Below are 19,740 nucleotides of genomic sequence, written 5' to 3'. Positions count from 1 at the left end.
GCTCCGCCATAGAGCCAACTGTCTGTCCTAGGCTTTAGCTAACAGGGGTCGCTCCACCATAGAGCCAACTGTCAGTCCCAAGCAATAGGTAGCAGGAGTTGCTCCACCACAGAGCTAAGTGTCTGTACCAGGCATTAGCTAGCCATCGTCATTCCACCATAGATTTAACTTCCTTTCCCAGGCATTAGCTAGCATGGGTTGCTCCACCACAGAGCCAACTCTCTGTTCCAGGCTTTTGTTTGCAGGGGTCACTCCACCACAGAGCCAACGGTCTGGTCTGTCGCAGACATTAGCTAGCAGGGGTCGCTCCACAATAGAGACAACTGTCTGTCCCAGACATTAGCTAGCAGGGGTTGCTCCACCATAAAGACAACTATCTGTCCCAGGCTTTAGCTAGCAGGGCTTGCTCCACCATAAAGACAACTATCTGTCCCAGGCTTTAGCTAGCAGGGCTTGCTCCACCATAAAGACAACTATCTGTCCCAGGCTTTAGCTAGCAGGGCTTGCTCCACCATAAAGACAACTATCTGTCCCAGGCTTTAGCTAGCAGGGCTTGCTCCACCATAAAGACAACTATCTGTCCCAGGCATTAGCTAGCAGGGCTTGCTCCACCATAAAGACAACTATCTGTCCCAGGCTTTAGCTAGCAGGGCTTGCTCCACCATAAAGACAACTATCTGTCCCAGGCTTTAGCTAGCAGGGCTTGCTCCACCATAAAGACAACTATCTGTCCCAGGCTTTAGCTAGCAGGGCTTGCTCCACCATAAAGACAACTATCTGTCCCAGGCATTAGCTAACAGGGCTTGCTCCACCATAAAGACAACTATCTGTCTGTCCCAGGCTTTAGCTAGCAGGGCTTGCTCCACCATAAAGACAACTATCTGTCCCAGGCATTAGCTAACAGGGCTTGCTCCACCATAAAGACAACTATCTGTCTGTCCCAGGCTTTAGCTAGCATACCAGAGCAGAGGAGAGTTAGTGGCAGTGTTATGACACACTTATATAACATACAGGGTTAGTGGACCACATCTATTGCTGCTGCTGGACAGATCCCTGGGCTTAAAGATGATCATGTCCTTTATATTTTATAGTTTATGTAATATACATTGGGGCAAGTCACCTCACAACCTTGACCAGCACAGTCACTTTAAGCACAGGTCCACAACTGGGCCTTATGTCAGGATAGGGTTTAAGGGCATTTTGTAGACATCTGTTTTCAGATGTGTTGGTGTATTATAGAATATAACACAAGAAAAAAATGATCTACTGTGTACACACTGGTTGAATCAACGTTGTTTCCACATCATTTAAATGAAATTACGTTAAACCAACTTGGGAGTAGTTGTTGAATTGACATCTGTGCCCAGTGGGATATTGCTTGCAGAATGTAATAGAAAATAACTTTTTATTGTTGTACCTGCATTTTAATTTTTCCTACGTTGACTTGCTTCCATCCCACATATTGGATATTTGCTGATGATGCTAACAGGGAATTTTGGCTGCAGAAACTGAAATGTTTTAATCATGAAATGCATTTCTCTATCCTAATACAGTGTAAAGGAATACTGTGCATTGGTGAAAGTAGCCTGTATTGAGCTCATTGTTGTATGAAGCTGGTAGCAGAAGTCAGTGATGGGTGGCAGGGTCGCCTAGTGGTTGGAGCGTTGGACTAGTAACCGAAAGGTTGCAAGTTCGAATCCCTGAGCTGACAAGGTACAAATCTGTCGTTCTGCCCCTGAACAGGCAGTTAACCCACTGTTCCTAGGCTGTCATTGAAAATAAGAATTTGTTCTTAACTGACTTGCCTAGTTAAATAAAAGGTACAAAAAAAAATGGGTAGAGCTAAGCGATGAGAACTTTTTACATTTTCAATTCGGTTCGATTATTAATAAATAATTACGGTTTTCTATTCATTTATTTTGACATTAAATGCAATATGCATTATGTGGGTTGGATGCTGTAACAACACTGAATAAAACAATTAATACAAGTCCCACGGTGGTAGTGACTGCCCATTACTGTTTATCACTCATTTATCACTATCACTAACCATCAGTTTTCACATTACTTTACTTTAATAAAATCTTTGTTTTATTTGTTGACTTATTATTTCATTCCAAGTCATCATCTCTGTAGAGTTGCTGACTATGCTGTCTGACAAAATCTCTATTTTAGTAGTTATTTTATGACTTCAATAAATCAATAGCACACCAACACTTAGAGAACGTATTTCCAGGATCGCGAAGCAACCGCTTTCTATCCCGCTCAATCGCTTGTTCTTAGACCCGACAGGTTTAAGGGGGTGCGCAATGGATTATGGGCATTGTAGTTAATTGCCATGTTTTCTGCGCTAAACTATGTAGAATATTGGCCTGTTGGAACCTACAACAGTTTTTACATTTATTTAACCTTTATTTAACTAGGCAAGTCAGTTAAGAACAAATTCTTATTTACAATGACGGCCTAGGAACAGTGGGTTAACTGTCTGTTCAGGGGCAGATTTTTACCTTGTCATCTCGGAGATTTATAATGGGCCAGCAACCGTCCAACGCTCTAACCACTAGGCTACCTTGCGCCCCTACATCGCCCAGTTCAGGCTTCATCTGATGAATATCTACAGAAACCGCACATCCAGCTGACCGAAAAAAAAACGACCGAAATGGAATTCAATTATTCAAATTATTGAACCGACGTCGGTCAATGAGTAAAATAAATAAATAAATCGAAATTTCGGTTAATTGCTCAGCACTCGTGTGTCAATGCAGGCTACTTGTGATTATATCCATTGTCATTATAAACCGATCCGGAATGCCAGTAATCCTATAGGTTCTGGGGAGATTATGGCCAGCAGTGTTTTTCCACTGATTAAATAAAAGGCAGGGTTTAGCAGTGGGGTGTGCAATCTGGCGCTCCACGGTACAGTCATTGCTCACCACCTATGGAGCGCAACACACCTCTCGTCATCCCTCGCCTCCTGCAGGCACGATACGGAGCTGCGGGATCCAGTTACATCACTGAAGCTGACAGTTGCTTGGTAACCAAGTGATGTCAGTGTGCCTCTCCTCCTCAAACCACGTGTTCCGTACATAATAACTGGCTGCTCAGCGCACTGGGTGGGTGTTTAAGACGGATCGTTTCCGCGGGCACGACTCTCTCTGTACGCATGAAGTGGAGCAATTGGTTCTAGGGCAACCAGCGTGTCTTCTCCATAACGGAGGTCTCTATTTCAGCTGCTTTTCCCAAGTGGATTTATCTTCTTGTTCACTATGGCTGTTACCGAGGCTCCATGCGACTTGTCTTATTGCAAGATGAGGGGAATCGTGTCAGTTCTCACTGGTAGGCATTTTTTGTTACTGTTATTCTGAGTTCAATGTTTTGATTTAGGTTATGGGCTTGCATTGTGCTGTTGAATGGAATTATGCATCGGTATGCTTTGGATCGTGAGTTTTTGATGAATAGTCTATTGGTGTATATTCTTTCGTGGGTTGTTATTGTAGTCTACCGCATACACGAGACATGCCTTCGATCTAAAACTTGCTTAACTGGCAATGGGAGTGCATGCACTAAATTAAACATTGGATTGCGCACATATCTCAATTGATAATGAGCTGCCCTTATATATGGTTCACTTGTCGCACTATTTAGGCCTATGTGATATAGGATTTGAGCGATATATTTCACTATGCGACGCGGAGGGTCGCCTAAAGGGGTAAGGCTATACACAGTAACATTGTGTTGCGTAACGATAAGATTATGCCGCTAATGCGTTATAACGGAATCTTTTCCAGCATCATTTTGCAGCTCCGAAAAAATACATGATAATTTTGCACAGTTTTAGCATGGCTAGATATTTATGTTGACATGTGTGACGAAATGTAGGCTATGGTTTCCCAGGTATCATTGTCCCAGTTTTGCAATGGTATAGCCTACAGGTACACTAGATATACAAAAGTATGTGGACACCTTTTCAAATGAGTGGATTTGGCTATTTCACCGTTGCTAACAGGTGTAGGAAATCGAGCACACAGCCATGCAATCTCCATAGACAAACATTGCCAGTAGACTTAGTGACTTTCAACGTGGCACTGTCATAGGATGCCACCATTCCAACAAGTCAGTTCATCAAATTTCTGCATTGCTAAAGCTGTTATAAAGCTGTTATAAAGCTGTAAGTGCTGTTATTGTGAATTGGAAACATTTGGGAGCAACAACGGCTCAGCCGCGAAGTGGTAGGCCAAACAAGCTCACAGAACGGGACCGCAGATTGCTGAAGCGCGTAGCGTGTAAAAACTGTCTGTCCTCGGTTTGCGACACTCACTACCGAGTTCCAAACTGTCTCTGGAAGCAACGTCAGCACAATAACTGTTTGTTGGGAGCTTAATGAAATGGGTTTCCTTGGTCGAGCAGCCACACACATGCCTAAGATCACCATGTGCAATGCCAAGCATCAGCTGGAGTGGTGTAAAGCTCGCCGCCATTGGACTCTGGAGCAGTGGAAATGCGTTCTCTGGAGTGATGAATCACACTTCACCATCTGGCAGTCCGACAGACGAATCTGGGTTTGGTGGATACCAGGAGAACACTACCTGCCCCGATGCAAAGTGCCAACTGTAAAGTTAGGTGGAGGAGGGATAATGGTCTGGGGCTGTTTTTCATGGTTCAGGCCCCTTAGTTCCAGTGACGGGAAATCTTAACGCTACATCATGTAATGACATTATAGACGATTCTGTACTTCCAACTTTGTGGCAACAGTTTGGGGGAAGGACCATTCCTGTTTCAGCATGACATTGCCCCTGTGTACAAAGTGAGGTCCATAAAGTAATGGTTTGTTGAGATTGGTGTGGAGGAACTTGACTGGCCTGCACAAAGCCCTGACCTCAACCCCACCTTTGGGATGAATTGGAACACCGACTGCGAGCCAAGCATAATCGCCCAACATCAGTGCCCGACCTCACTAATGCTCATGGCTGAATGGAAGCAAGTCCCCGCAGCAATGTTCCAACATCTAGTAGAAAGCCTTCTCAGAAGAGTGGAGGCTGTTATAGCAGCAAAGGAGGGACCAACTCCATATTAATGCTCATGATTTCAGTATGAGATGTTCGACAAGCAGGTGTCCACATACCTTTGGTCATGTAGTGTATATTGAAATGCAATGTTCAATCGGATCAGTGACGATGTATTCTCCAGGCACCCAGCTGACGTAAATGCCTCTTTTTGTATTGCAGCTTTTATCAAGGAGAGGAAAATGGGTCTGAATGACTTAATCTCGAAGCTGGTGTCAAACCCACATATCTGTCATCAGTAAGTATTATGTGAAACACTTGTGTGTCCAAAAAGGAGATGTTTGGATATTATATAGGCCAACTTCCATCGCAACATGACAATAATAGAACTAATCACTTTTTGGGAAAGTAGAAATATTTATCAAATAGTCAATATCTGCATTACATTAGGCCTCTGTGTGTGTCAGTTCATCCACTTCCCACACCATTACATTAGGCCAATGTGTTTATTTATAATTGTATAGGTTTACCCACAGGTTAGTCACTGTACTGTCCATTTCCAATCCAATAAGCCTCACGTGACATAACTATCATTGAGTGTTCTGTCCGTGCATTCTAAATCAAAGCAGTAATCTGGGGACAAGCAGAGGCAAAGCCAGCGTAAGAATAGTTATTTCATGTCAAGTGTGTTCCTGCCATGGCCTCTCCGCTGCCTAAGCACCTTTTCTGCAAATCCCCAGTGTCCCCTAGACGGGGATGCTGGCTAATACAATTAAGCACTCACCACATAATATGGTTTGTTCTCAACAGCCTGGCAAGCGGCCAGGTGGGGGTCTGGCTCAGTGGAAAATTCCCAAGCACCTTGTCTACCCTCTTCAGTAGCTCTCAAGAACCCAAGTGGGGGTATACCCAGCTTTACAGCCGACCCCTCCTAGGATTCTCAGCCAATGGTACTGATAACAGCCGGCTCCTCCTAGGATTCTCAGCCGATGGTACTGATAACAGCCGGCTCCCTCATGAACTACAATCCCGATGTTCTGTTTAATCCCGCCGCTCTGTGGAAACACAAATAAGCCTCAATTGCGATACGGTTTTGGAAACATTTGTAAATTAACTTTTATATAAAGCAAAAAATATTCTTTCAAATAGAAAAGGTACACTTACTGTGTGCAGTTCAGCAAAGTGGCACCCGGCTGTTTACACCCGTTTCCTCGGCTACAACACATTCTCTCACCTTGCGCTCGGAATTCCATTGGACCATTCTAGTCCACATTTCCTGTGTTTCTCAAAATACAGCCGGGTGCAATTTTCTTAAACTGCGAGCAGTAAATCTATATTTTTTGTATTAGAAAAATGTGTTCTGGCCTATATGAAAGTTACATTCGCGTGTGTGGCATATTTGCATTTAGACAAAGCATTAGGACTGTGTCAGAGTGTCTGTGAAATCCCCTCAGGTAGCAGACAGCTGTGTGAATAGATAATATAACATGAAGTCTGTTACCATCTATTTCAATGGGTTACCCTCTCCAGATGCTAGATGCTTACAGCAGTCTGAATCGGGGCTGTTCATGCTATAGACAAGTCTGATACATGGGAAGCAGATGAACTGACACACAGAGAGGCTTAATGTTTGCAAACTTGTCAAAAAGATATCCAGGACTATTTGATAGATATTTACTCATGTTTTTTCGTCATATTATTGTCATGTCAGGCCTGCTTAAAACGACTATTCAGATGGTGCTGCAGGTAGCCTAGCTGTAAAGAGCATTGGGCCAGTAACCAAACGGTCACTGGTTCGAATCCCAGAGCCGACTTGGTAAACAATCTGCTGATGTACCTTTGAGCAAGGCACTTAACCCTAATTGCTTCTGTAATCGCTCTGGATAAGAGCATCAGCTAAATTACTCAAATTGGCTTGCTGTATTTAGTGGGTCAACAACAACTTCCTTATCTCTCAGTTAGAAAAGATACCCCTATTGTATATGAGTAGTTAGAAGAGAACTTTGTCTATCAGGAGTTAGTAGAGACCCTTATTGTCTATCAGGAGTTAGTAGAGACCCTTATTGTCTATCAGGAGTTAGTAGAGACCCTTATTGTCTATGAGGAGATAGTAGAGACCCTTATTGTCTATCAGGTGTTAGTAGAGACCCTTATTGTCTATCAGGAGTTAGTAGAGACCCTTATTGTCTATCAGGAGTTAGAAGATACCCTTATTGTCTATCAGGAGTTAGTAGAGACCCTTATTGTCTATCAGGAGTTAGTAGAGACCCTTATTGTCTATCATGAGTTAGTAGAGACCCTTATTGTCTATCAGGAGTTAGTAGAGACCCCTATTGTCTATCAGGAGTTAGTAGATACCCTTATTGTCTATGAGGAGTTAGTAGAGACCCTTATTGTCTCCGAGGAGTTAGTAGAGACCCTTATTGTCTCCGAGGAGTTAGTAGAGACCCTTATTGTCTATGAGGAGTTAGAAGAGACCCTTATTGTCTATGAGTAGTTAGTAGAGACCCTTATTGAAAGGCTTAGCCTGTTTGTCCTCATTGGTCAGATTAACTTAAATGACAGATGGAACCTTCTCTATCTATTTGCTAAATGTAATCACTGTAAAACTCAGCCTTGTTCACCTGAAATACCAACAGTCACAGGCATCGCAATGTCCCAACTTCTAAAGTGGGTCCCAATCATAGTAATTGCAATGCTGTCTTTCAATGCCAAGCCAAGTATTAATATTATAATTTATACACTCTAGAAAATACCATGTCATCCCTAAAATCACAAAGTGGCAAATTAATGTATCAGTCAAAATTACATCAGAGAATCATCAGTGGCGGAGGATTCCATTTTAACGTCTTAAAGTTAACATTCTCTCTGTTCCTTCCTCAGCTCTGAAGTTGACTTCCTCAAGATCGATGAGAACCAGAATGAAGAGCTGGACGATGATGAACTTCTGAATCCGGTGAGCACAAAACTTGGCTTGGCCCCTTGGGGCAGACAGAAAGAGGTCAAGCCAAATGGCACCATATGCCCCCCATAGTGCACTGCTTTTTGACCACAGCTCATAGGGTTCAGGTCAAAAGTAGTGCACTATATAGGGAATAGGGTGCCATTTAGGACATATAATGTAAGATTCACATGGGTGTGAATAGATCATTTAATCCAGAGCCAAAATGGTTGTTCTTACCTTTCTCCTCTCCGCTCCTTTTTTTCCAGATGTGCCTGGCGTTCCCCAGAAGCTCTCTAGCGGAAGAGTTGGCGATCAAACCAAGTGATTTTGACTACCTGAAAATCATTGGCAAAGGGAGCTTTGGGAAGGTGCTGCTGGCTCGCCACCGGGACAGCAACGAGTATTACGCTGTCAAGGTTCTACAGAAGAAAATCATCTTGAAGAAGAAAGAGGTGAGTCTTTACTGGTCTTTGCTATTAAAACACACAATCAATACTCCAAGCAAACTGCAAATAGCCACAAATACATACAACCACTCAGCTGCCCCGACGTTTCTTTTGGACTACTGTCATCGTGAATGGTATGCTCTCTTCCTCTTCCTCCCTCATTCAGCAAAAGCATATCATGGCGGAGCGAAGTGTCCTGATGAAGAATATCAAACATCCTTTCCTGGTGGGGCTGCACTTTTCCTTCCAGACTACTGACAAACTCTACTTTGTCCTCGACTATGTGAATGGAGGAGAGTTGTTCTACCATCTACAGAGAGAGAGGGTGTTCCTAGAACCCAGAGCCAGGTTCTACGCTGCAGAGATCGCCAGTGCTCTGGGATACCTCCACTCCCTGCATATTGTTTACAGGTACAAACTAAACTGCTATCCTACACCACCCCCTGGTGGTGGCCATATGTAATAGCACATGCCCGGAAAAATAACACTCATAGTGTGTAGTCTGGTTTTTGCCCTAAAACGTGCACCCAAGGGGGTTCCCAGGACCGAGTTTGGGAAACCATGCTCTAGGTCTAGTGAATAAGGACCCGTGGTGTAGTGGAATGTAAACGCACGTAAACACCATTTACCCACCTAAACCTTTTGTGCAAAAATGCATCGAAGGTATAGAAAGCGTTACTTTACTCACCACAAACGGCGATCATCGTTTACCCACTTTTTTTTTTTTTTACCATTACATCACTAACCACGTTTCCCATCCACAGTTTGTATGTGAGTAAAGTCCTTCTGTATAAAAAATGAAATAAATAAAAACATTTTTTTTTATCAGGACAGCAGCTGTGATGGAAACAAGAAGTTTCGGTACAGTTTAACAAATGCCGAAAGATAATTTCGACGTGGTGCGATCTTTTTGTATCTGTAAAATTAATTATGTGAGAAATGGATGTGTAAACGCCTTAATGCGCAAATATTGATATAACATGCATCATATCGATATGGTTTGTTGGTCCTAGTCTACTACGTCCGGGAAACCATGCTGTTTAGTAGGCTACAGATGAAATACATTGAGATGAACTTCACGTGGTGAGAAGTACACGGTGATCTTGATTCTCCTTTCCAATGCATATCGAGGGGATTATTCTGGTGACATGATGATCGATGCTTTACTGCTGTTTGACCAATATTTCCAGTTTTATCCCGTGCTTAATTTGTCAAATCGGGAAGAGCCGGGAGAGAAGGGTGACCTGGGAAACTGAAGTACCGGAACACATGAGAAGAAAAACAAATCACCTTTATAATATGGCATTTAATTCATATCATCACATTTGCGTAGTGGCACTTACAAAAGTTGCACACATGGGACATTTTGGTCTTTTTATAAACTAATTTAATGAAATTCTACGTCATTTTATATGACTGGAGATTTAGGAGTGATCTTTTTTAATGCCGCATTCAAAACTGGGAACTCGGAGCTGGGAAATAGCCTACTTCCGAGCGTTCCAGACAACTGGGTAATCTGAAGGGGGAAAGAATGCTCTGACTTGGGAAATTGGTTTTGAACGGTCATCCAACTCTGAATTCCTAGTGGGGAACTGGCCTCTTTCTACAGCTCCGACCTGAAGATCACTGACGTCATGATTCAACATGGTATTTTTTCGAGTTCCCTGTTGTCTTGAAAGCCCCATAATAGAGCACACTTGGTCGAATTGAGTGGATACTTTGACACTGACAAACTGAGATCAATGAAAACTACCTTGTATTGAATCCATCAATAGCCTAGGAGTGTGCAGACTTATTTTATGCTACAGTATGAGGAAATTATAGTTCTAAAAATGCTTTCCAGTTTTACTGACACACCCAATGATGATCATGCAGCTCGCTGGTGATGGCGTTATGCGCTCGTGCCAAAGCCTCTCTCTCTTTTTAATATGTAACACAATATTTGGATGTTGAAGTATTTTGGTATCCTACAGCTGACAGATCTGCCGCGTTTTCCCGACTGTAGGATATGCCTTGTTATTCGACTACACTCCACAGCTAGGCTATTTTTTTAAACAAGCTATTTAACCTCTGTGGTAACATGTTTGGCTTTCTTGTGGTGTTGTGGGATATTCTGAATTATTTAATTTCTTTCTGAACAGACAGCAGTAATTTTGGCACTTAAATGTATTTCAATTTATCAGGTGTGTTGTAGCTCGTCCAGAACGTTGCGCAGCTATATAAGAAAATACATCATGAAGCGTGTGGAGAATTAACGAAGAACTCGAATGAACATTGATTGTGTTTATTATAACTTTTACATTGCAAAAAAGTTACAATTTTTCATCCAACGAGAGGTACCGCAACGAAACAGTCCAAAACGGAGAGGTGCCGGATTCTGTTCCGGTAGGATCTGGCTAAAATGAAGCAATGCTCTTATCCATAATAATCATGTAGACTCGTCTACCCGAACTGTATCTCTGCCAGCTGTTGGCTAGAGCATACGTGCCAACAGTAGACACATTTGCTATTTAACGATACATTGAACTTTAGATTTCTATTCCATACATGAAAACTTAATTGAAAAAGTACATGATGTGTGCGCCAAGTCATCACGCACCAATGTTTATCTGCATCAAGTCTGTTTGGTGGGAACACCGCTGGTGGGAGAATGCGCATGTTGTCTTTATGCGGATTTTAGAATATTCACATGAAAATCTGTCCGTACAATTGGATGGAAACCTAGCTAGTGATAAAACGACTGAATGCTAAAGGATACTAGGAAATTAATGTGACAAGAAAAATGTAAATATTGTATTTATATTGGTGCCCTGTTTCATAACCCTCTCCCCTTCTCTTCCCCCTCACAGAGATCTGAAGCCTGAGAATATCCTGCTAGCCTCAACGGGACACATCGTCCTGACAGACTTTGGCCTCTGCAAAGAGGGCCTTGCACCCACTGGGACCACCACAACCTTCTGTGGAACGCCAGAGTACCTGGCCCCCGAGGTGCTGCAGAAGCAGGCGTACGACCGCACAGTGGACTGGTGGTGCCTGGGATCGGTGCTGTACGAGATGCTCTACGGACTGGTAAGTCAACCATATGCTTTTTTTACAGACTTTTTTCATCATCTTTCAGTTTTCACAATGCATCTAAATTTGTTATTCAATATGGATACATCCCAAATGACACCCTATTCCCTATGTAGTGCACTTCTTTTGACTAGAGCCATATGGACCCTGGTCAAAAGTAGGGCACTATAAAGGGAATAGGGTGCCATTTGGGATACATACTTTTTCACTATGTCAGTTCAATATAGAGAATGTAATTTATAAATCACAAGTACATTGACAATCATGGTGCCTGGTGTGTTAGGAGTTTGACTAAGTTAGCATGTACACATCTTTGCTCTTGGTCTCCCTCCATAGCCACCCTTCTACAGTCGTAACACAGCTGAGATGTACAACAATATCCTGAACAAGCCTCTGATACTGAAGCCCAACGTGTCCAACTCAGGCAGGGAACTGTTGGAGGGGCTCCTGCAGAAGGACCGCACCAAGAGGCTAGGAGTGAAAGATGATTTTGTAAGTATATATATATATATATATATATATATATAATCTCACAGGAGGTTGGTGCCATCTTAATTGGGGAGGACCGGCTCGTGGTAATGGCTGTAATGACTGGAGCGAAATAGGTGGAATGGTATCAAATACATCAAACACATGGTTTCCATGGTTTCCAGGTGTTTGATGACATTCCATTTGCTCCGTTCCAGACATTATTAGGAGCCTGCTTCCCCTCAGCAGCCTAATAGAGAATCAATGTACTATACAAGACATAAAACAACACTAACAAGGTGTCAGTAAGGTTGTTCTGTACTAGTGCTACTGTACTGTACCAGTGGGTTGATGTAGTGTTCCTATTCACCTGTAGATGGAGCTGAAGTGCCACACCTTCTTCTCACCCATCAACTGGGATGACCTGATGGCCAGGAAGATCACACCACCCTACATTCCCTCTGTGGTACGTACATTTATCAGAAGACTGTATACTGTAGATGGGGAAACTCCCTTTAGTCCACGCCTCCACCAATCCAATGCTTTTAGTTTGTGGGAAGTAGTGAACAAGTGCACACTTCAGGAGAAAGGAGACATTGACACTTACCTTTATAATGTGTGTAATGTGAATTTGATGATTTGTGTTTTGGAGCCCGTCTCTAATACACTCCTCTGATTGGTTGGCTTTCGCAGAGCGGGCCCACGGACCTCAGGCACTTTGACCCAGAGTTCACCCACCTCCCTGTGACCTCGTCGCTGTGCAACACGGACGGCCTGCTGGTGACCAGCAGCATCAAGGAGGCAGCTGGAGCCTTCCCAGGCTTCTCCTATGGACCCGCTGACGGCTTCATGTGAGGGACTCCTCTATCTTCATCACCTCTATTGATGATGAGAGGGGGTTGGGAACAAATAGAGACACAGGCAAGAGACAGGCACCATGTACTGTATGAGTGGTGTGGGAGGTGTTCATGGTCTGTTAATAAGACCCCTGAACATGCCTGAGAGGAAAAGGGGGGGAAGGGAGGGGGGGGTCTAGAACTCCAGATCTCCTGGGATTGTTGCATGAGAGGTGTGCATCACATGGGACTCCAATCTTCAATACCAATGACCCTACTTACCTGATGCAAAGTGTGCCAAGGTGGGACGTTGTTTCGTACTACAGGGAGAAAGGACGTTTCTCTCTAATCGCTGTGGACCACGACCACTGTCGGAAAGAAGAGTGAAGTGGCAGTACTGCTACCGACACGGCTAGGCTGCATCAAACACAGACTGGAGAGGGCCCTGCCTTCCTGATCATTCTGTATATATACTGAAGACTTACATGTCACAAGGCATTTGTTGTCGTTTGTTGTGTGAATGCTGGATTGCACTTGAGGCATTAAGGGTGATTGCATTGTTTAAGCATCCACTCTGTCTCATGTTCAGCTGCATATCTGTTCACCCTCAAAATCATACTATTGATCTGTTCACCCTCAAAATCATACTATTGATCTGTTCACCCTCAAAATCATACTATTGATCTGTTCACCCTCAAAATCATACTATTGATCTGTTCACCCTCAAAATCATACTATTGATCTGTTCACCCTCAAAATCATACTATTGATCTGTTCACCCTCAAAATCATACTATTGATCTGTTCACCCTCAAAATCATACTATTGATCTGTTCACCCTCAAAATCACAATAATAACATCTGTTCACCATCAAAATATATTAGCTAAACAAGTAGGAAAACACCAGAAATGATCAACGTGAAATAAGTTTGTTTTGGATCAAATAAGGTATCAGTGTACCATCTGACCTTAATTCTGCTGGTCACCACTTTTTCTCCACATGCAGACAATGTCGGAAGCCAAAAAATTACAATGTATAGAAAGCAGACACAAAATATTGTATTTTACAAGAAATCTGCAATATTATTTCATGTTATATTATCTGTATCTGACCCAAAAGTCCATTGGTTTTCCATTTCCAGGTACTGTTCATTTTACGACTATATTTCAGTCAGAGTAATCACAAAGTAGTCTTTTAAAAACGCTTTTTTCCCCACTCGACTCCTTAACAGAAAGCAAATATAAATATATTACCAAGCTCTAAATATGTAAAAGTTATTTATACATCTAAAAAGAAATGTACTCCCTAAGTGGGGAAAAATGTATTATTTTCTAACCTTTGTTCTTCTCATGCCTGCACTTTTACACATTTACGCTCCTAAGACTGTGTTGACAAGCTGTTTGTAGACGTAATATATTTGTGTCATAAATACAGAAGATGGGGTAAACAATATTAGGTCTTCTGCTGTAAGAGCACATATCAATCATTGTTATTCTTGTGAGTGAAAGTGATTGCTGTTTTGCTGGCAAAACACTAGAGAATCCATTAGATTGTTATGTATAACCATTTGCATCGTGTACAGAACTCCAGCTAGACTGATAGAAAGGAACTGTTGAATGTCTGTCATTCTGTAAAGTGTGCCTGTCTGTCTCAGTCGTGTTAGGATAGGAAGTCCTGGTCTAGATCAGTGTTTTCCAAACTCAGTCCTGCCCCCCCCCCAGGTGCACGTTTTGGTTTTTGCTCTAGAACTACACAGCTGATTTAAAATAACCAATTCATCAAGCTTTGATGATTAGAATCCGCTGTGTAGCGCTAGGGCAAAAACCTGGTTGGGTGGTGGGGAACCCTGGTCAAGATAACAACCTGAAAAGTTGTGCTGCTGCAATGTTGAGAGCTTAGACTGAAATGACTCTTCGTAGATAGTGCTACAGCCATTCATTTACTGATGGCCATGAATAGTGTAATAAAAATCACAGGCTTTCTCTATGTATATGTCATGACACATAGTGTACCGTATGTTTAAAGACCAGAGGACAAATTCCTAGAATTGATCAATTAAATAATGAATTGTAATCTCTTTTCACAATGGTAAATAAAATGTATTGACAATTCAAATGGAATGTATTAACCAAGTGTTTTTCTGGAGGCCAGTTTGATATTGAATCAAGGAGTTACAAGAAGGTATATATTTAGAAAATGTGTGAAATGATGAGCCTTGGTAAGTAGTAGGCTAAAATAGTAGTCCATTTGACCTGACTAAGTACCATTCTTAGGAACAATTTTTTTTTAAATGTTCCGGTACATTTTGATTATTGGTGCTGCTCTTTTGGAAAAATAGTCTACATTCAATTATTATATTCCATATAATTTCATAAACATGTTTTAATGTAGAAACAAGTTCAGTGGTAAAACCAGGACAACCGCATCAAATAGAGATCACAACAGAGCCTCTACTTCAAAGGGGTTCCCAAGCTTTCCTTTACACGACCCCCAAATTTCTGTTACATTTTAGAGTGTAGTCTAGACCAGAGAAGTGTATAAAAATTGACAAAACTCAAAAATGTATAGCTCTGAGCCCGGTTCTCCCAAAAGCATCTCAATAAGGCCAGGCAAGTTCATTTTGGGAACCCGGGCCCCGGTCCAGATTGAATCCTCAGGGTGAACCACACGCGTGCGTACGGCGTGCCATAAACAGTAAACACTTCCTGCCAAATAGTGGTCCCTAACAACAGACAAAGCGGTGTGGAATCAATACGAAGCCATTCAACAACAACAACAAAACACAATACCCCAATGGTAAGGTACATTTGACTAACTCTAATCATATACCTAGCTATATAGTCTACATCTATGTTGGTGAATCTTTTTGAAACTTTGGAAGTGAAGTAACAACACTCAGTTGGCTAGCTAGCCAGCTAACGTAGCTAAAAACAATACGCGAACTAGATAACACTTTCTAACCAACTTCTAGCTATAGCCCCGGAAACTTACCTGGGTTATTGCAATTAAATGCAGATTTAAATATCTCCAATTATATTTATAACGTTTCAATGCCTCTTTGTTTTCATTTAGCTAAACGAGAAGCCACCTAACGTAGCTAAATAGTCATTTGTCTCTTATTTGCTAACTGGACCTCACTTTCGGGAAGCTAGCGTGAAATCGCTAGCACCTTTTATTTCATGAAAAGAACTTTTTTAGCTATGTGGAACCGGATGATTTTACATTTTTCAATCAGTGTTGTTGCTAATGTGTGTAACGTTAGCTAACTTAGCACACACACACACACTTCTGTTTTGGCCATGCGTGCTAAATGATCTATGTCAAAGCCCCCCGGCTAATTATTATAGAATGGAACTTGGATTTGCTGTGTTCTGTGTCACTTTTATGGGCATGTCGCAGCACTGTGTAGGAAGAGAGATTCCAAGTATGCAGGAGGACATGGGACAAAGCAATGTGTAGTTACGGTGGAAAAAGTAGTCAACTGTAGGGTTGCCATTTAGTTGGGAATCGGAGGTGTCCGGTGCGAGAGAGGCAGGTTGAGGTGGCCAGGGTCAGAGTAGTGCAGAATATGTACAGGATGCTGAGGCATAGGGTGGATCAAGAGTGAAGGATTCTGAGAGGATCCCCGTGAATAGAAGGATAGGCCAATGTGTTTAGGGTTAGTACCCACAAATGGGCAACCCTACCTGAGAGGACAGGACACTACCACTTAACACACCCTGTAACTATTCTGAAGTTAAATCTCGTACCCCCACATCTATTTCTGTGACTTATGTTCCATCTCTGCGGTACAGTTGATAACCATTGCTATGAATGCTAAGAAGCCAACCTTAATGAAACATACATTATCACTCATTCGCCTATCCTTATATACATGTGTATATGTGTGTGTGTGTGTACCAGTCAAAAGTTTGGACACACCTACTCATTCCAGGGTTTCTTTATTTTTACTATTTTCTACATTGTAGAATAGTGAAGACATCAAAACTATGAAATAACACATATGGAATCATGTAGTAACCCCAAAAGGGTTAAATAAAAATATTTTATATGAGATTCTTCAAAGTAGCCACCCTCTGCCTTGATGACAGCTTTGCACACACTTGGCATTCTCTCAACCAGCTTCATGAGGTAGTCACCTGGAATGCATTTCAATTAACAGGTGTGCCTTGTTAAGTTGATTTGTGGAATTTCTTTCTTTCATTAATGCGTTTGAGCCAATCAGTTGTGTTGTGACAAGGTAGGGACGGTATACAGAAGATAGCCCTATTTGGTAAAAGACCAAGTCCATATTAGAGCAAGAACAGCTAAAATAAGCAAAGAGAAATGACAGTCCATCATTACTTTTATAAGACATGAAGGTCAGTCAATACGGAAAATTAAGAACGTTAAAAGTTTCTTCTAGTACAGTTGCAAAAACCATCACGCACTATGATGAAACTGGCTCTCATGAGGACCGCCACAGGAATGGAAGACCCAGAGTTTCCTCTGCTGCAGAGGATCAGTTCATTGGAGTTACCAGCCTCGGAAATTGCAGCCCAAATAAATGCTTCAGAGTTCAAGTAACAGACACATCTGTTCAGAGGAGACTGCTTTAATCTGCTTTAATCAGGCCTTCATGGTCTAATTCCTGCAAAGAAACCACTACTAAAGGACACCGATAAGAAGAAGTGACTTGCTTACGCCAAGAAACGAGCAAAGGAAAATTTGTCCTTTGGTCTGGAGTCCAAATTGGAGATTTTTGTTTCCAACCGCCGTGTCTGTGCGACGCTGTGTGGGTGAACAGATTATCGCTGTATGTGTATTTGCCACCGTAAAGCATGGAGGAGGAGGTGTTATGGTGTGGGGGTGCTTTGCTGGTGACATTGTCTGTGATTTGTTTAGAATTCAAGGCACACTTAACCAGCATGGCCACCACAGCATTCTGCAGCGATACACCATCCCATCTGGTTTGCGCTTAGTGGGACTATCATTTGTTTTTCAACAGGACAATGACCCAACACACCTCCAGCCTGTGTAAGGGCTATTTTACCAAGAAGGAGAGTGATGGAGTGCCCCATCAGAAGACCTGGTCTCCACAATCCCCTGATTTCAACCAAATTGAGATGGTTTGGGATGAGTTAGACCGCAGAGTGAACAAGTGCTCAGCATGTGTGGGAACTCCTTCAAGACTGTTGGGAAAAATATTCCAGGTGAAGCTGGTTGAGAGAATGCCAAGAGTGTGCAAAGCTGTCATCAAGGCAAAGGGTGGCTATTTGAAGAATCTCAAATATATAAAACATATTTTTGATTTGTTTAACACTTCTTTGTTTACTGCATGATTCCACATGTGTTATTTCATAGTTTTGTTGTCTTCAATATTATTTTACAATGTAGAAAATAGTAAAACAATTCAATGGTATGAAATAGTATCTTCTCCCCCTGTTGTCCACAAAGTGACAGGCTATTTTTATGTTTTTTTTTTACGTTAGGAATTTCTCTAGTGAAGGTTCAGAGAACTGGCTACATCATAGCATAATATCAGTGAATCACTGAGCACAGCAAGTTCCAGGTTACCTTCATAACAGCAGGTGCCGGGATTAGGTGGAGTTTACGTATGGTTTTCAAGACGGAGATGGTATTGGATTCACAATAGTCTCACGAGCCAGATCTTAACGGCGTATTAGGCTAGAGGCCAGATTCACAATAGTCTCACGAGCCAGATCTTAACGGCGTATTAGGCTAGAGGCCAGATTCACAATAGTCTCACGAGCCAGATCTTAACGGCGTATTAGCCTAGAGGCCAGATTCACAATAGGCCTAAATTCAATAGAAAATACCCAGGTCAGGTCCATTTGCAAACCTTTAAACCATCTTATTTTAAATTCCTATGTAAAAAAAAAATATATATATATCAGTGTTACACTGCACTGCAGATGACGGGAATGTGCAGGCACAAATCACAACTTTGAATGTCTCAGAGAATGGACCCTTTTCAGAGAATTCATCTTTTAATCTGTATATAGTACCCCCTTTTTGGGGGGGGCTTCTAAATATTGGCATGTTGGAGACATAGGAGGCATTATGGATGTTACATCACAACACTTTTGTTGTCATTTGGAATGTTTTTAAAACGTTTGCAGAAGGCATAGTATCTAATAGTGTGTTTCCTTATATATATATAAGTCACTTAGCCAAATACATTTGAAGTTTACATACACCTCAGCCAAATACATTTGAACAAAGTTTTTCACAATTTCTGACATTTAATCCTGGTTAAGATTCCCTGTCTTAGGTCAGTTAGGATCACCACTTTAAGGTAAGAATGTGAAATGTCAGAATAATAGTAGAGATAATTATTTATTTCAGCTTTTATTCCTTTCATCACATTCCCAGTGGGTCAGAAGTTTACATACACTCAATTAGTATTTGGTAGCTTAGCCTTTAAATTGTTTAACTTGGGTCAAATGTTTCGACTAGCCTTCCACAAGCTTCCCACAATAAGTTGGGTGAATTTTGTCCCATTCCTCCTGACAGAGCTGGTGTAACTGAGTCAGGTTTGTAGGCCTCCTTGCTCGTACACACTCTTTCAGTTCTGCCCACAAATGTTCTATGGGATTGAGGTCAGGGCTTTGTGATGGCCACTCCAATACCTTGACTTTGTTGTCCTTAAGCCCTTTTGCCACAACTTTGGAAGTATGCTTGGGGTCATTGTCCATTTGGAAGACCCATTTGCGACCAAGCTTCAACTTCCTGATTGATGTCTTGAGATGTTGCTTCAATATATCCACATAATTATCCTACCTCATGATGCCATCTATTTTGCGAAGTACACCGATTTCAAGTTTTTATAACAATCGATGATCTGCATTTTTGAACACCTGGCCGATTACATGCACTCCACGAGGAGACTGCGTGGCAGGCTGACTACCTGTTATGCGAGTGCAGCAAGGAGCCAAGATAAGGTGCTAGCTAGCATTAAACTTATCTT

At 42.0% G+C, this 19,740-nt stretch overlaps 2 protein-coding genes across 4 annotated transcripts in view; both read left to right on the top strand.

The window, feature by feature from the left end:
- Window positions 1–2,967: 2,967 nt before the first annotated feature.
- Window positions 2,968–13,586, top strand: LOC112264320 (serine/threonine-protein kinase Sgk1). The gene is made up of 9 exons (XM_024440841.2): window positions 2,968–3,336; window positions 5,226–5,301; window positions 7,887–7,959; window positions 8,214–8,399; window positions 8,560–8,804; window positions 11,243–11,462; window positions 11,802–11,957; window positions 12,310–12,399; window positions 12,627–13,586. Exons 1-9 carry the CDS (start codon window positions 3,267–3,269, stop codon window positions 12,786–12,788), a joined length of 1,278 nt encoding a protein of 425 aa, XP_024296609.1. The 5' UTR covers window positions 2,968–3,266; the 3' UTR covers window positions 12,789–13,586.
- Window positions 13,587–15,415: 1,829 nt separating this feature from the next.
- LOC112264319 (eyes absent homolog 3-like) overlaps window positions 15,416–19,740 on the top strand; it is a 31,814-nt gene continuing 27,489 nt past the window's right edge. For 2 of the 3 annotated variants that reach the window (XM_042295144.1, XM_042295141.1), the window contains exon 1: window positions 15,416–15,566. The gene's annotated coding sequence lies outside the window, so the exon portion shown is untranslated. The remainder of the gene's footprint in view (window positions 15,567–19,740) is intronic. The other variant, XM_042295140.1, reaches the window with a different exon arrangement.

Source organism: Oncorhynchus tshawytscha, linkage group LG13, assembly GCF_018296145.1.
Source record: "Oncorhynchus tshawytscha isolate Ot180627B linkage group LG13, Otsh_v2.0, whole genome shotgun sequence".
Lineage (NCBI taxonomy): Eukaryota > Metazoa > Chordata > Actinopteri > Salmoniformes > Salmonidae > Oncorhynchus > Oncorhynchus tshawytscha.
Note: the sequence above shows the minus strand (reverse complement) of the source record. Positions and strands in the feature narration are given on the sequence as shown.

Coding starts and splice junctions, on each gene's coding strand:
- LOC112264320 (XM_024440841.2), top strand. CDS start 3,267: ATGGCTGTTACCGAGGCTCCATGCGACTTGTCTTATTGCAAGATGAGG. Junction 3,337..5,225: donor AATCGTGTCAGTTCTCACTG/GTAGGCATTTTT, acceptor TTTGTATTGCAG/CTTTTATCAAGGAGAGGAAA. Junction 5,302..7,886: donor AACCCACATATCTGTCATCA/GTAAGTATTATG, acceptor TTCCTTCCTCAG/CTCTGAAGTTGACTTCCTCA.